The 18,118-nt window shown below is 42.4% G+C and overlaps 1 protein-coding gene across 4 annotated transcripts in view; it reads right to left on the bottom strand.

Annotated features, from left to right (window-relative positions):
* The window catches only part of COBL (cordon-bleu WH2 repeat protein), an 890,550-nt gene extending 873,351 nt beyond the window's left edge, over positions 1–17,199 (bottom strand). For 2 of the 4 annotated variants that reach the window (XM_069216757.1, XM_069216752.1), the window contains exons 1-2: positions 16,955–17,173; positions 16,356–16,508 (exon numbers count right to left, since the gene is read on the bottom strand). In XM_069216757.1, coding sequence (XP_069072858.1) covers positions 16,356–16,396 — 41 coding nt within the window. In that variant the 5' untranslated portion in view covers positions 16,397–16,508; positions 16,955–17,173. Of the gene's footprint in view, positions 1–16,355; positions 16,509–16,954 lie in introns of all 4 variants that reach the window. The other 2 variants (XM_069216764.1, XM_069216715.1) reach the window with 2 other exon arrangements.
* Positions 17,200–18,118: the final 919 nt, after the last annotated feature.

Below are 18,118 nucleotides of genomic sequence, written 5' to 3'. Positions count from 1 at the left end.
ATAGAGGCGAAAGATATGCTTCATTTTGTGTTCAGATTTGTGGAAGGGCTGAGACCAGAGATAAGTCAGATGATAAAATCGCATTTGATTTGCTGGCAGTCTAAACCGATTGACGAAGTCTTGACTTATGCGAAATACTGTAGCGACGAAATTGAAGTGAAACAGAAAAAGCTGAAAGAGAAGGTGATGATGATGCAGCTTAAGGCAGCCCAGACAGGTTTGCAAGGTCTGCAAGGTTTACAAGGGATGCAAGGGTTCCAACAGCAGGTATCGCAACCGCAGCCACAGTTGCAGGGAAACATGGCGTTTCAACCACAGGCCAGAGGCAGAGGCAGAGGAGGTTTTGTGAATAATGGTCCGGATTTGAACACTGTTGTGACGGGTGTGCAGGCAATGAAGAAGGTGATGCCGTGTCACGCGTGCGGAATTGTAGGTCATTGGAAGCGCGAGTGCCCAATGGTGGTGCAGGAAGGTGCAGGTACAGGTGTAGGTGTTGGTCAGCAAAACAATGATGTCAATGCATTTCAGACAATAAGAGGACCGAAAATGAGAGGTCCAAACTCAAATTTTCAGACCATAAATCAATTGCAGGGATTACAACCTATGCAGCCGCAGCAGATGCAGATGCCGGTATGCAGATGACGCAGATGCAGCCGATGCAACAGCAGTTACCTATGGTACCTAATCAGCAAATGCAAATACCTTTGGCACCAATGAGTCAGCAGCAAGTGATGGTTCCTCCACAGGTAACGGGTCAGGTAATGAGTACAAACGGCACAGTACAACAGTTCCCATTACACAGTGAGAGTGGAATAAACAATGTATGGGAGAGTGAAAGCTCAGAAGAGGAAGGAGATTGTGTGCTTGCGGCATCCCTAGAAGTTGATCAAAGGGGTCCGTACGTAGAAGGAAGAGTAATGGGTCATCGTGTCTCATTCTTGGTTGACACGGGAGCCACACGTTCAACTGTTAAGAGCAGTGAAGTACCAAATTTGCCACTCTCAGGGAGGACAGTTCAAGTGGTGGGAGTAGCAAACAGACATCTGACGAACCCAATTACAGATCTGGTACCAGTCAACATTGGTAACTATCAAGGGGTACATCAGTTTGTGGTGTGTGACTCAAGCCCGATAGCACTGTTAGGAAGAGACCTATTGTGTAAATTGGGTTGTTCGATAATGTGTTCAAACGAAGGAATAACAATACAGACGAGCAATGATGGGGAAGAAGAGGACAGTGTAGAGGGGGATGAGATGGAAACAGTCGACGAAGAGTATCCTCTGATTTGTCTTTTCCCGATGATAACTGAAGAAGATATCCCAGCAGAATTACGGGAAACAGTCGGAAAGGAAGTGTGGGACATGACAGGGAAAGAGGTGGGATTGATGAAAGGAGTGGAACCAGTAAAAGTGATGGTAAAGCCCAATGCGATCTTTCCCCAGACCCCACAATACCACATGCCACAAGATACTCTCATGAAAGTTGCCCAACTCATTGACGAATTCGTAAAGCAGGGAGTACTGAAAGAAGTGTTAAGCATCCCATGTAATTCACCGATAATGGGACTAATAAAGCCAAGTGGGAAAGTCCGACTCGTGCAGGATCTGAGGAAAATAAATGACATCATAATAAAGTGCTGCCCTGTCGTGCCGAATCCAGCTGTGATAATGTTTCAAGTCCCTTGCGATGCTGAATGGTTCTCAGTCATCGATTTGTCACAGGCATTCTTTTCTGTGCCTCTTCATGAGGACAGCCAATTCCTCTTTTGTTTCAAATTCCTAGACAGAGTGTACAGTTGGTGTCGAATTCCTCAAGGGTTTTCTGAGTCACCGTCAATATTCAATCAAGTTCTAAAGAAAGATTTGGAAGAATTAGAATTGCCATACGAGTCAATTCTAGTACAGTACATTGATGACTTACTGGTTGCATCCAAAACGGAAAATGGCTGCACAGCCGATACCATTGCTCTGTTGAATCATTTGGGAAGGAATGGACATAAAGTGTCCCCTTCCAAATTACAGTTCTGTCAGAAGAAAGTGAAATACTTGGGTCACCAAATAGAGAAAGGGTCACGGAGAATAATGAAGGAAAGAATTACAAGTATACTCCAAATGAGTCCACCTAAGACAAGGAAGGAGGTGAGGAAGTTTTTGGGAATGGTGGGATATTGTCGCCAGTGGATTCCAACTTTTCGTCTCTAGCGAAGCCCCTACTGAAATTGACCCAAAAGGATGCCTTGGATGAAATTGAGCTGAAAGGAGACGAGATGGATGCTTTTGTTGAACTGAAAGAATGCATGTGCAGGGCTCCAGCTTTAGGTATGCCTGACTACACGAAGCCTTTCACATTGTTTTGTCATGAACGTGATGCATGTTCTCTGTCTGTCCTGACTCAAGCCCATGGTGGCGTAAACAGACCAGTAGCATATTTTTCAGCTACTTTGGATCCGGTCGCAGCAGCACTCCCAGGGTGTTTGCGCGCCGTAGCAGCAGTTGGTATCAGCCTCACTCAGAGTGAAGGAATAGTGATGGGACACCCAGTAACAGTCATGGTCCCTCACTCAGTTGAGATACTTTTGACCCGCTCCCGAATGCAGCACATGACTGGAGCAAGACTCACAAGGTATGAAACGATTATTCTGGGCTCACCGAATGTGCAGCTGAAAAGGTGCACTACGTTGAATCCAGCTACCTTGCTTCCTGGAGAAAATGCTGAAATTGAGAACGCTGAAGACGTCGAGCATGACTGCCTTCAGGTGACTAAATTTTGCACAAAACCCCGACCGGACATCAAGGATACTAAACTTGATGAAAATGACCAAATTCTCTTTGTTGATGGTTCATGTCTAAGAGATGGGATGGGGATTTTGAAAGCAGGATATGCTGTATGTACTGTAACAGGGGTCTTGGAAGCGGGATGGCTTCAAGGAGTCTATTCTGCACAAGTAGCAGAACTTGTAGCCCTTACTAGAGCATGTCAATTGTCTGCATTGATGAAAGTCACCATTTACACTGATAGTCAATACGGGTTTGGGATTGTGCATGACTTTGGACAACTATGGTCACAGAGAGGTTTCCTGACTTCTTCAGGATCCCCAGTGAAGAACGGGGAAAGAATAAGGGAATTGTTACATGCCATTCAAGTGCCAGCTGAAGTTGCAGTGGTAAAGTGCAGTGCTCACACGAAAGGACAGGACTATGTGTCTCTGGGAAATGCATATGCAGATCAAGTCGCAAGATTTTGTGCTTTGAACTGTATATTGCTAAGGGATGATTGGAATACAATAAGTGAACCAGAACTCGAACCAGCTGAAGCATTTGCCTTGAAGGTTGTAGATACAATAGATGAACTAAAAGCATTACAAAATAATGTCAGGGAGGATGAAAGGGATTCCTGGATTAAATCACAATGTATAAAGAGACAAGACGAGCTATGGGTTTCACATGAGGGAAAATTTGTTTTGCCAAATGGTCTCTTATCGCAGCTTGCGCGGTTCTATCATGGGCAGGCTCACCTAGGGAGAGATGCCATGATAAGATTGTTCAAAACTGATTGGTTTAACCCCAGATTTCGTCAAGCTGCAGAAGCAGTTTGCCATCGATGTGTCACTTGCCAGCAGATGAACCCAGGAAAGGGAACCGTTGTGAACGCGAGTCACATTGGTAGGGCAAGCGGACCTTTTAGCCGTATGCAGATGGACTTCATTGAGATGCCTGTGCATGGAGGTCTGAAATATGTGTTGGTGATTGTGTGCATTTTTAGTCACTGGATTGAGGCATACCCCACACGTAGAAACGACAGCCTTACAGTTGCCAAGCTATTATTGAGGGAGTTGATACCACGTTTCGGATTCCCGATCTCTTTAGAATCAGATAGGGGAAGTCACTTCAATAACGAGGTGATAAAGTTACTTTGCGAAGCGCTGAACATTGAGCAAAAGCTGCACTGTAGCTATCGCCCTGAAGCCTCAGGACTGGTGGAGCAGATGAATGGTACGCTGAAATCGAGAATGGCAAAAATATGTGCATCGACAAATTTGAAATGGCCTGACGCATTGCCCTTAGTGCTAATGTCAATGAGAAACACTCCTGATAGAAAAACTGGATTGTCTCCGCACGAAATACTCATGGGCAGGGCTATGAGACTTCCTGCAGTTCCCGCAAACATGCTTTTGAATATTACAGATGATATGGTGTTAGACTACTGCAAAGGACTGGCTGACGTGGTTCGCTCTTTCTCTCACCAGGTGGAAGCGACCACCTTGCCACCGATCCAAGGTCCAGGACACGCACTGAAAGCAGGTGACTGGGTCGTGATAAAGAAGCACGTGAGAAAATCGTGTCTGGAACCCCGTTGGAAAGGCCCTTTTCAAGTGATCCTGACGACAACTACCGCTGTGAAGTGCGCGGGGGTTCCCAACTGGATTCACGCCAGTCACACAAAGAAGGTGTTGTGTCCCACAGATGAGGAAGTTGAAGCACTGAAACTACCAGTGCCTGACAAAACAGTGCCGAGTGCTGAGAAAGAACAGAAGCGAACTGAAAGCGAACAAGCAGAAGCAGGAGAGAAGGAAATATTATTGGAGGGCGAAGAGTCTGACTCACTTGGGGAAGGCCAAGGAGAAAGTTCAGATAGCGACGAAGAAGCTGCAGGTTACAAAGAACCTGAAGCAGCTGAGGGTAGCAAAAAGCCTGAAGCAGCTGAAGGTGACAAAGAACCTGAAGCAGCTGAAAGTGATACAGAGCCTGAAGAAAGTAACGGTGACGAAGGGCTCGAAAAAGGTGAAAAGGCAGGAGAGCCTGATCAGAAGGGGGCTTTCCCAGAAACAGACGATACAGAAAAAGAAAAAGAAAACGTGACCGATTCCCCTGAAGGTGGGGACAAGGAAGAGCAGAACGAAAGAGTTCAAACCTCTACAGAAAAGATCGCAGGTCCATCAAACGGACACAGTGCAAAAAGAAGACTAAGTATCTCACCGATAAAAGAAAAGGGTAAAGAAGGTTTGAACGAGGGAGGGAGACCAAAAGTGAAAGAGAAAAGAAAGGAAGTGACTGTTGTGGAACAATCGTCAAGTGAAGAAAAAGACTTGACAAAAGAGGAGAGTACCAGCGAAGCAGAATCGAAAAGAGAAGCAAAATTGAAAAGGAAAAGGATACCAAACAGGAGGTATTCCGGTCCTGAATGGGCATACGCAGTCAATGATGATTGGACTGATGAGTTTGTATCTCTAAGTATCGAGAACGAAGAAGAAGAAGAGATACCAATAGAAAAGAAAAGTTTCATAGACTCTGTTGATTGAAACGGTAGTAAATGGTATTGCTTGCTGCAATCTAACGTGAGACAAACAACCAGTTGAGACATTGCTAAACCGAATTGAGACAAATGCTGCTAACCGATAAGTGACTGGCCTTTTGAAGAAGACGGTGTGAACATTGTGCTCGTTCAACTTTGTAACTGAATTGCTAATTAGTTTCATTTATAAGTGCTTCTAGCTCTCTGATTCTATACAGATCATGACGCAAAACAATAGAAAGAAATATTGTAAATACGTGTGTATAGGCTTGGTAGTAACATGTGTACTAATAATAATGGCAATTGTGTTTGGAATGCATGGAAAGGGTGAGAATGAGACTATTGCTGCTTCTACTATTGCTCCTGTTACTGTCACTGAATTAACACCATTGAAAAGACTAGCACTGGATGAGAGGCTCTTGCACGATAAGAAAGAGCTTTCGTATAACGTTTTCTATCGCTTATTAACAGAGTATGTTGAAACTATGGATGCGAAAGATTGTTATGTGTGTACCCAGATACCGACATCAGTAAAGGAAGGGGTAACTTATCACCACATGCCTCTTACATATGGGATTACATGTAGTATAGTAATGTCTAGGTTTTATGGTCAATCTAACCTACAGTATTTTTACTCGAATTATGATGTTACCTTTGCTTATGTTCCTATAATAGCGCAGCTAAGCCAGACTGCAAAAGATTGGGATTTTAAAATTATGAGGGAATTTTTCGAGCCAATGCTACCTTTTGAGACGGCTCATGCTCATAGGGAGAACCTTACTTGCTCCGTCTCTGCTGTAGAAATAAGCTTTTTAGATCGCACAGATGATAGAAGGGCTCAAATGAAAGCGAAATTAGAAAAGGAGCTACATAAGAGGACTTCAGTAGATAATTACGATTTTGCTGCTATAAAGACTCAAGGGAAAATTGCTTTAGATGCTTGGCATGTAGGGAAGTTTTGTATATATCGAGGAGAATCTTATTATGACAATATTTTTGTAGGAGCGAGTGAATGCAAACATACGTTTATTTTTAAGGCCAAATGGACATTCATGATGAACGGACTTGACCCTGTCATTCCAGGTGTATATTACATTTGTGGGCATAATGCCTATTATCGTCTTCCAAAGGGATGGTGGGGAAGATGTTATTTGGGTATAGTGTTTCCAAAGGTTTATCAGCTGGATGACGTATCGATGATTCAAAAGACATCTGGATCCCATCGTATCCAGAAAAGAGAGACCGCAGCTGCTGTGGTAGGTGATATATTTGGAGCCATGATTCCTTCATTGGGAGTTGTGCTGAATTCCATCAAAATAAGAAAGTTGTCTACTATAGTGGATAACATGTTGACAAAGTTTTCAGGTGCTATAATCCTGATAGATGCTGAGCTTGCAGCGGAAAGAGCTATGACTCTTCAAAATAGGCTTGCTTTAGACATTCTTTTAGCAAAGGATGGAGGCGTTTGCAAAATGATTGGTGCACGTCACTGTTGTACCTATATACCGGATAATAGTGTGAAGATTAAAACTATGCTTGCTAATCTAACAAAAGAAAGTGCAGATTTGAAAGAACTGAAAGAACCAGGAGTGTGGGAGAAGGTTGGAAAGGGACTAGCTTCAGTGGGACATTGGATTGGGGGAATTTGGAATGGAATATTATTGAAAATAATAGAAGGAATATTAATAGTAATAATTTGTGTATTTGGAATTTGGGGAATAAAAAGGGGAATAATAATGATTATGGAAAGAATTAAAAGAAGAAAGGAGGAGAAAATTATGAAAAGAATGGCAGAAGAATACAAAGCGCAAACTAGGGGTACTAAAAGGAAAAGGGAACTGACAGAATTTTAATGGAATAAAATTTGTGGGCATGATTTGTGTGATGACAAGTAGTCATCAGAGGAGGGATTGATGAAGCAGAAAATTAAGGTTTTGGTTTATTAACGCTTAAACGTAGTGCTGAAATAATCTTGTGTGACTTTAACCGAACTAATTAAGATTGTACGGGGACAAAATGTGCCCTCAGAGTAGTTTGCCAACATTTATACGCGTGCTTTATATAACGTGGTGTATTAGAATTGCACTAATCCGACATAATCATAAACGTATGCTACGATTTGCTTGTTTGAAATGCTTTAGCTTAGCATTACTTTAGCGGAGGCTTTGGCCTAGTGGCCTGGTCTCACGGTTTAGATGTTCGTATTTTCCAATGTGCTATTAAACGTGTATTTCTGCTTGAAGCTGTACTTTTCCACAGAAACTGTTCACATGCTTATCTTAAAGTTAGTGCCAGCCTGGCATATTTTCTCTTTAATTCAAGGTCGACTTGCAGGTGCGGACAATGGAGGCTCTGAAAGTGAGCTAATTGGGAGACAATGTTGCGATTTGCGTACCCATCTCCAAGGATAATGTATGCTTAAGTAAAAGCTTGAGAACTGTCGTTTTTGATTGGACAATTTGAAGCTAACCTATGAACCCTCCAATGGAGACCCTACTGGACTTGAACCATTGTCTATAAAACCCAGGTGCACGAGAGGAAAGCTCTCTCCATTTGTGGACAACCCGCCATTTTGCAGACTTCGTAGCTATTATGGCCCACTTTGCTGCGACGCCATTTTGAGAGACTTTGATGCTTTCTCTAGTCGAGAGAAAGAGACTTTAATGATTCTTGCCCTAGAGACTTTAACTTTAATTTGCCCCTTTGCATGAAGTAGCAGTCTTAACTTGCCGCCGTGAGGCAATTGCCCCGTTCACCCCTGTCCCTTTGTCCCGTCCTATGCTGATCGAGAAACGATACCTGTGAGACGAAGATTTCATTGATTGCTGATCGGAATTGGTAATTATGAAAGGAAATTGTAAAATTGCATTGTGTTTCTTTTAGGTAACCAACTGCTGATTTTGATAAGAGCCCCAGCTAGGAGTTTTCTAAATTTATGTTGCTAAATTGTTTTTGCATGAAGTCCCACATGCTGATGCTAATTTGAGGTTAGACGAGGATTCCATATGTCGCACGATGCAATTTGAGATCTTGTTATGCTGACTAAATGTACGCAATTAGTTCATTACAGATTATTGTATTAGTGCTTTGCATTGCCATTATCGAATGCCTTGTGATTCAAATGCTACATAGATTACACTTGTTTCGACGGTATGGACAGCTATTAATGTTCATTTATGTTTATCATTTAGTGTTGAGACACATTTATATTGTGCTAGCTTTGTTAATATAGGGAAATAAATTCACTAACTTTGCAATAAACTGGTGTGGTTATTCCTGACTGAAAGGTCAGGGTTCGCCGAAATGTATTCTGGATTAATTGTAAGGTGTTATGTCGTTCAAGGTGTTGCTTATGTTCGTTATTGATTATTGATTTGATGCGACTGATCGATTAAGAGTACAGAGAGTTCCCACTTAGTCAAAAGATTCATCGGCCTAAAGAGCGTCCGAATACAGGTAAATTATTACTACAGACCGCTCTATCACTGACGTGCTGGCCAATGAGAATCAAGGAAATGATAATGATAATATAGCCAACCAATGGTAAGTAATGGGTGGGCACTAAGCCCCTTTTAAGCTAACAAAATGTCTTAGAAATGACAGAGCTTGCTCTGTCTAAGATAAGACCTAAAAAATGCATTACAACAACAACAAAGTGACACATTACAAATATGCACAAACGTTCTGAGAACACATTACCACATTCATAAACTTTTCATGATACGTTACCAAAAGATGTTTTCATCAAGCCCTGCCTTACTTATCACCAAGCACATGTTTAGCACAAGTTATAAATGTATGTGATCCAACCCTGCACCTTAAAGTCAACATTTATCTAACAAGCATCACTCTAAAATTATCATATAAAAACTTCTAGTGACCGGACCAGCCATCGACAGCTATTTTCACATCCAACCAGTGTAGTCGTGCCACGGATGCATTGGTCCATGTATAGTCACCCTGTCAGTGTCACGCCTGGAATGGGCACCTCTGCTTCAGAGGAAGGGTTACAGACAGCACAACCAATGCACTGCTGCATTTGAATCTGCTAAGAGCGAACTAGAAGTATTGGAAACTGCACAGTGTGGACCCGTGAATGTCTACAGCGTCCCTTTCCGTCGGTGCATCCAGCTGACCCTGAATGCTCCCACCTCCTTCTTTGCCAGGAACTCAACAGTCATTTCATAACTCAGTGAAAGACGCCACTGAGAGCCAGCGGACTGGGACACTGTGAAAATAAGCATTCACCTCAGGAACGCGAGCCGTTCCTCCAGAGGAAAGAAACCTGCAGGTAGAGACACACGCTGGACAGATAAGGCGGCGGAAATTTGCTTTTGAATATGACAGTCACATTGAGAAGTTCACCGTATATTTTTTTATCTTTTTCTACACTGTTCTTACAAACAGCTTGAAGTGACCGTCGAAGCCCTTGGCACTCTAATAAATAAATACGAAGACCCCAAAAAAGTTAAGTAAGTGACAACACGTCACATTTTCTGTAATGTACTGCGAATGCACAGAAAAATGAAAGTTTAAATCTGAAACAATCCGATATAAAACAAAGCATGAATTCTACCTTGAAATTAAAATGTTCTTCTCCACGGAACAATTCAAAACCATGCAGGAAAAGCTAAATTTATAGGCACACTGGCAGCTGCATGTTCAAAGCAAGATTTTAAGGGGCACACTGAAAACTAAATGTGTTGTAAAGTGAAATAATTGCTTTTTAATGTTCATTCTTCACATTCTTCATAACAGGCTTGAACAAGCCTTGGCAAAGGTAACAGGGTGCGCTTTTCTTAAGCATGCAATGGCACAGCTAGTAGGTTTGGCTTTTTTCTAGAGGAATAATTTGGTTGTAGATAGTGACTGTGTGTGTTGCTGCCAGGCATCCTAGAAAGATAGTAACATAATGAGGCATCCTCTTGAGCTACAATAATATGGAGTTGATAGTAGGGTGCCTACGCTGTACCTGTAGGTGTGAGTATTATAAAAATAATTCAGAAAATGAAGTTTGTATTGATAGTGTTGGACCTCTAAAGCATAATTAGCAAAATACTGCTTAGTAGATACTATTGACATAGGGCCAGTATTTTAGCAATGAGAAAGCTCATGTGTGAGCAAGGCTTTTGTGAACAAAAAGCTGTAAATCAAATAACTTGTTTGTTATCTTGACAGCAAAGTGAAGCACATAAACTCTCAAAGGTAATTAGTGAATGTCCTTAGACTGCCATAAATACATGCAAGGCAGTGCTTCCTGAACAAACAAGCATTTGCAATGCAATCGGTCTCGCATTTGTGAAAGTTAGAGCTCTTGGAGTTGAAAATGGCATTTTTTTACTTTTGTTTTTTTGTATGCAGTGGAGTGATGATAGCTGCATAGCGCTATTGCCATTCATATGACCCTGCGGCGTTGGAAAACCAGCAAATGGGAAACAGGTTATGGGGGAGAGGAGACAAGAGTAATATGCTGGCTGAGAAAAAAAATAAGTAACATCCTGAAAAAAGCAAACATTCATAGAGAATGCAAGAATAAGTAAAGCATGTGAAATGTAAGCAGGAACAACATGGTTACATTAACGCTTTTACACTTATAATTCGCTTGCTGATGAAAAAAACTGCAACATTTACTGTTCTAATGTGCACGAAGCAGGGAAAGAGTGCAGTACCACAGGCTGTCACTTGGTGTCCCTTGGGAACTCTTTTGGACAGATAAAGTATTGATGCACCCTGAAATTTTGAATTCAAAACATCTCCAATGACTTTCGGGTGCCGTGCTGAAAAATAAAGCGCAGTGACGGTTTTGAGAAACGTTTTACACTGTGCATTCAGGTTATGAGGGAGGGGAAACGAGAGTAATATGTTGACTGAAAAAAAAAATAAGTAACAACATCCTGGAAAAAGCAGACACTCATAAAGAATGCAAGATTAAGAACAGCATGTGAAATGTAAGCAGGAACGTTAGCTAAGAGCAAGAATGATCTGCAAACGAAAAAGGAAGCTTTGACAAACACAAGCAGGAAACCAAGAAAAAAAGTCTCCCAAAGAACAGATAAACACGACAAAGGGTAATTATACAGTAGTTAATCCCTGCTCCCACAGAGAAAAAGGAGGGACAAAGAGGCATGCCTGACCGCTAGCAAGCAAGGATAGTTAAATGACACTGATACGAACAAATGAAATGGCTTTAAGCCCACAGAAGTATACTAAAAGTATATAAGAGGTCGTACACTTACGCTCAACCTAAAATCCATAAACCAGCAATTAAAATGTCATCATATCAGGAAACTAAAAGCAAAGAACACACATCTATTGAATTACATGCTACTCATCTTGTTGCTTCTGCAGTCTAACAAAAGGACTATTGGAGTACCATCACAAATGCTAAAACAAATGGAACAATGTAACCATGCTCAAAATGCCACGGCCTTAATGGGCAGCCCATCCAAGCAATCACAAACCATGACCAAGCACTGGCAAAGCCCTAAAAGGACAATCTATTGGATTTGCCAATATATTTATTATTTTCCATCCATGCACATGCATCAATACGCCTGGGAATGAATGGATGGCAATTTTAAAATGGGTTTTCTATTAAAGAAGCCCCATTTCATCATCATCATCACCAAATACTTTATTCAGCCTGTAATTGGCTATGAACGCCACTACAGATACAATAAAATATCACATTAAAAACACATAAAGGGGTGGAAGAAAAATTATAAAACACAGCATCTTTCTATCATAAACAATCTCATATGCAAATGGGCATTAGTGCAAAAGTATGTTGGTTACAACTTAACCCATAGCAGCCCGGTCCATGCCCCTTTGTTGGACATGGAATCACACAGAGCTTATTTGGAACCTAACATAAATATACATAGTTATGAAATAGGACAAAATTAAAAAAAAATATTATGTAGGGAACACACCATCTCTATCTGTAGGAGCGCTCTTCTACATGAAAGTGCAATAGTGTTAAAGTGCATAACTTACAAATTAATCAGAGACAACCCAGCCCTGGCACTTTTCTCAATTTGATTAAACACTCAATATAACTTGCTATTCTCTCACAGATGTACATTGTGGATATTGTCTGGAAATATAACATGTATTTGCCTCCTTCATGATTGCCACCAAAGCACTCTTTCTAATACGAAAAACAGATTAACAAAAGAATATAAAATGCAACATGGTCTATAAATAACTTTAAGCAAACCATGGCACTACAAACAATACATAAGATAAATTAAAAAGAAGCATTAAGACAGGAGTACACAGGGATGTGGAATTCCTATCGCCTGATGCCCAGAACATATTGTTTAGGGTCAAGGAAAACAGGTCTTTATGTTTATTTTGTCTTTGGGACAAGTAGGCCCAATACCCTGCAGCACAGACCCTTTGGATGCCAGTTTACTGAGAAGCAACTGTCTGCAGTTGAGGTAATTTGTGTGCTCATAAGGTAATACTTATAATGTATAATGTATTTATGGTCATTAATGAAAAGCCTTCATTATTAGGGTGAGCATTGCAAATAAATGTTTTAAGGTAATACTGCACGACTGACAGAGGTTCCAGTTTTTAAAAAAGTGTCCACATTTGAAAAGTTTAACAATATGTGGCTAAGTATAATGCTCCCAGAATGCTCTCTGATTAGATGCAAATGTTTGCGGAAGAGTGATGATTCTTTGCTTTCAAAGTAAAATGTTCAGAAAAAATGCAAGAAGGAAAAGAACATTTTACTACCATTACATTTTAGGTGCTATTTCTTTGAAGGTCATTTAGTAAAATGTGCTGATGCATGATAATATTTCCCAAAAACAGTTCCAAAATGGAAAATCAGTGTAACCATTTTCAACAAGATTACGGGACCCATGACAATAAACAAGCACTGGCAAAGCCAACAATCCGACATTTTCTGTGAGTCTTTTGGATTTGTCAATGTGTGTCTTTTTTATATGGCTTTTGTAACACTTTATTGTTGTGGGGAATGTCAGGCCCTTACCATTGTAACAAACACTTGCAAAAAGGGGGAAAAAATATTTTGGTCTCAAAAAGCACATGTTGCCACCATGGCGTAACAAAGGCCCCGGAACCCCTCTCCAGAGAGCCCCCTCAGCACAGCATCTGCCTTGAATGAGTCTGGAGGGGGCCCTCCATATTCTATGCCCAGCAATGAACATGCTTACACATGCTAGCATATGAATGCATATGTTGTGATATATATGTGCTTGCATATGTCAAGCATTTTTACTTTAGCAATCTAACATGACACTCTGTCGAAGTACTAAATGTAAAATAAAAAAAGATTTCCCTTCAGTTTATATAGAAATTATACAGCTCGTCCAGTCAGAACACTGTGAGGCCGAAATGCTCCTGGGTGGGAAAAGCACAACAGGGAGGAAAGACATCAAATAGGAAGCAGATAACTGAAATAGATAACAAAGTCATCCAATCATGAGCAATAACCTGACCCAAAGCCCACTCTAAGAATATGTTGTGTATTGGTAACAATAAGTCTGCCTTTAGCCAAGACATAAAAATCCAGAAAAACCAATAGCTTAAGTCGCCTGGTCCAAAGCCTACTATCTCTGTACTACTTCTTAGCTACACTTGTTTATAAAATATTGTTAGCAGAGGCTCTCCCATCAGCCTGGAGCAAGACCTAAAAGAGTTTAAACTGTTAAAACAAGTATCAGCCTCACTAGGAACCGGGGATGGGTGAGCAAAATGACTTCACCCTTGATGCACACAGTTCTTTCAAGAGATTGAACAGACAGTGTACGATGTGGATAAAGTTGACCTTCTCCTTGGGACCATCATTTGAGTCTTTTCCTTTTGCCTCCTCGTTACCTACTCATAAGGCCATTCTTCCTTCCCACGGATTGAACAGTACTCACTCCCTTCTTGTCAGAATTCACTGCCTTAAAACTGAAAAACATCTTCCGCTGAATGAGTACATCCCAAGGAAGATACCTGCGCGGTCCTGAAATCTTTCAGCTAAACATGTTAGCCTAACGAAAGAGTCATTCGGACAAAAGTGTTCACTTGCATTTATTGAAAGCAACAAACTGCATTCTTCAGTGCTGACGTACTTCAAATCACATCGCCATGAGCCCCAAATAGCGAGGAACAGAATGCAAAATATAATATATCCACATAATAATGCTTTTAAAAACTGTACATTTGTCCAGTGAAAGACCTTTGTATATACAACGTACATGTACTATTGCTTTCTCGCGCCTCCTTATGAAAACCCCTAGCGATTCCAAGACTGAAACAATGCAAGACTACTTACAAAAATACTGTGTGATTGAGGCCTTCACTGTTTTTCTACTCACTGGTCTTGTGCCTTTCACATTTGCATGTTAACATAAACAGTTTGTCCTTTGTTGAATCCGTGGTATTCGTAGATTGTCTCCAAATATTATACATTCTTTAACGTGAGTACTATGGACCGAATGTGTGCATCATTTTAAGTGCAACCGTTTCATGGATGAATTATGATGTCACATAGCTGTAATTCCTTAGAACATACTACTCTGGTGGTTTTACATATTACAATACTGGACCAGTAGCTGTTCATTAAGGGTAATAGGGTTATAATTGCATGGGGTTATCATGGACGTCAATTCACCAAAATGCCAACGGTAGCGGAAGTGACATTACACGCATTTTGACCTCCAATTTCACTCGCCCACATATACTTACACAAACACACACACTGACACTTACACACACACACTCTCACATAAACACACTCACCCACAATCACACACACAACCCACATTTAAAAGCATCATTTTTACTTACCTCTGCTGCCATGGAAGGGTATTTTCCTAGCTAATTGTACCCCATTTTATTACCTTAATAGTTAATAATATGCTTTTAGTCTCTATTAGGGTAACAAACATTTACAGAAAACAGAGTGTATCCCCAAATGACGGCCATAAGGACGAGCTGCCATTGTGCTCCTGGCACTGAATTTGCTACCTCTGAAGCCAGGGGTCGCAAAGGCAGTGCCAGGGGTCGCAAAGGGCAAGCCAGGAGTAGCACCAGCTGATGCAGCCGCAGTCACCACTGAACGCTCCCACGGTCTTACGTGACACCAACGCAGCCTGTAGAGCAGGCAGGAACTGCACATGGCTGCCACCAAGCCATATGGTAAATTCTTCCAACCCCTCCCTTTCGCCCACCCCCCCCCCCCCCTCCCCAACCCCCTCACTCAAACAATAAAGTATGTCATGTTCTTTCAGGGGCCTTTGTGATCTCTTAATTAGAAGTGAGTTAGGTGGCCGGTCTCAAGTGTATGTGCTCCAACCAGGAGGAGTACACAGGGCGACAAGCGTAAGGGCAAACGCTCAGAATTTTATCACGTGATTTAAGAAGAGTCCTGGGTTATTTTTCAGGGCACACATTTCATTACAATACTGTAATAAAGTTGAGACTTATGGTGTCAGTGCAGAAGTATAGCTATCAATAGTGCAGAAGGTGCAGTGGCAGCAGGTGTCTCGGAGGTTTTCACTGATCTGCAATCATGGATACCTTTAACTACCCATCAAAGCAATAAGGGCCCATTTTCGTCACGTGCATTAGGGTTTTTGTCACCTTCGCTATGTCACTTTAACCGTGTCCCTTCCGTTTCCCTTCCTTCTAGCACTTTGCAGAAGTATTCTAAACGACTTTTACTTCGAGTTCGCTAAATACCAAACACACAGCTGCACACTCCATTCTGCCTTAGTTTGCAGGCTTTCTTTGATACTCAAGCTGGCAATAATAACGGTTTGGAAGAAGCAGGCGCTGTGACCCGGCTGCGGATCAGGGGCCTGCCCTGTTACCTGGGAAACGTGCACAGAAATACACACACAAGGGCCCGAGGGATCCCTTTCACAGACACAGAGTTCCCAGTGTCACTCAAGCCTCCTGAAACCGAGAGGGCGCTCGGACAGGGCCGGGCAGGGCGGCTGCGAGTCCGAGCTAATAATAAAGCCAACAAGAGGCTTGAGATTAGCAAACAGTTCTATTTGCGCACAGACGCGCGCGCACGGGCGGTGCCGGCCTACCTGGGAGGAGGCTGGGCGGCGGGCTGGTGGAGAGTCTCCATGGCACGCTCTCAGTGCCAGCTCTGGCAGCGGCGGCAGGCTGGCGATTTCAGCAGCAGGTGCCTGGTCCGTAATTCGTCTATATTTCCATCTCTTTGGGACCGACAGACGCGGCTAAAATAAACCCAGAGCAAGCATTTCAGAGGGGCACAAATTCCTGCGGGAGCAATTAAACACACCGTGGCATCTTTATTTCACAGCTGTATCGCACCAAAATAAAATGTGAAATAAAATGTGACGTGCAGATAAGCAGAGCGAGCTAGAACGTACCAAATCGAAGAGTAATCGTGGCATAAGAAGTCTGCCTAAGTGCGATATAAGTGACATTCAGCGACGAGAAGCGGTTCAACCTGCGCAACACGCTATATAAATGTGCACAGTCAGGTGCCAACTATTCTACTTTGAGTGCGTTTTTCAACAAAAGGCACAAGTGTCTTCAAGTGTACCATGTGTAGGCAGACTCAAAATACAGCCATGAGGAAATATGGGCAAGTGCCAAAACTATGTCATTAAGGCTTGGGCAGAAATGACGTGCTGCAACTTGCAGCTCCACAACTCACCCATGCTTCTGCGGGATCACCAGCAGGCTGCGTCGGCTCCTACAGTAGCATTATTGCCCCCGCGACTCGGTACACGTCCCTTCTCTCTCAGACCAGCGCTGCTAGACAACAGTATTCTGCACTTCCAGATCCAAAGCGGTTCCCAGACCTGCAGCTGTTGCTGCAGCGCGCGAGCCCTGTCCTGCTCCCAGCTCCGCTACTGCAAACACAACACTCTCTTCCCACTTTGCCGTTACCGTATTACCCCTAGCAGAACTAAATTAGCTGTACTAATGCACACTGGACGCTTTTCTGTTAGCCCGCTCTGCTATTTACCGTACTACCTCTATTAGACCATCCTCAAGATTTCACAAATGGCAACATTCACAGAGCGCAATGAGTCCGTTATCTCGTTTGAAGATTTGAAGTGCGATTATATTGCTATCCATCTTCAAAAGTCTGGAATACAATGTTTTTTTGAGAAATACATCTACTGTAATTTGGAAACATGGATATCTGTGTTCTGATGAGATGATGCTTGCTTTACCGCTAGCTTATCCCTCTCCTGTTTTAACTGTCTAATACCTTAATAGTCAGTTGCTATCGTCTCGAGCGTGCCAGTCTCCCGCCCCTAAAATTCCATCTTCTCTTCGTAGCCCAGCTACTGTCCATCCTCTTCCAATGTGTGTTTGTCTTGTCCTATTTTTGTCCCAACCGTTCTCGTCTGTCATGTGCCCGTTCTCTGTCTCCGCCACCAGAAAAGGAGAGGACCCGGCCCCACTAGGCCTCCTCTCCTTTTCTGCCCCCCCATTGCCGGTCGTCATTGTGGTCATAAACTCTAACGTTCCTTAAACATTGCCCTTAAGACCTCTTTTAAATGGAGCAGGTACAATTCCATGCCCATGAAGGACAGGTGTACTCCATCGCCCCTGAAAAATTCTTTATCCTCATATCTAATATCCGTATGTTCCAAATAGTCAAAACCTTGTTGCCCACAAAATGACCGCATTTCCTTATTTATCTTCCGTCTCGCCTTTTCGATTGCCCCCCGTTTTCTCGCTCCCCTCCAAACTAAACGAGGAATAAAAGCAGTCCAGACAACATGGCAGCCATGCCACTGTCGCCGCACTATTAACAGATCCCTCTTCATATCCTTCAAAACGTCTAAACCAGTCCTTTTCACCA

The sequence above is a fragment of the Pleurodeles waltl genome, chromosome 2_1, assembly GCF_031143425.1.
Source record: "Pleurodeles waltl isolate 20211129_DDA chromosome 2_1, aPleWal1.hap1.20221129, whole genome shotgun sequence".
Taxonomy (NCBI): domain Eukaryota; kingdom Metazoa; phylum Chordata; class Amphibia; order Caudata; family Salamandridae; genus Pleurodeles; species Pleurodeles waltl.
Note: the sequence above shows the minus strand (reverse complement) of the source record. Positions and strands in the feature narration are given on the sequence as shown.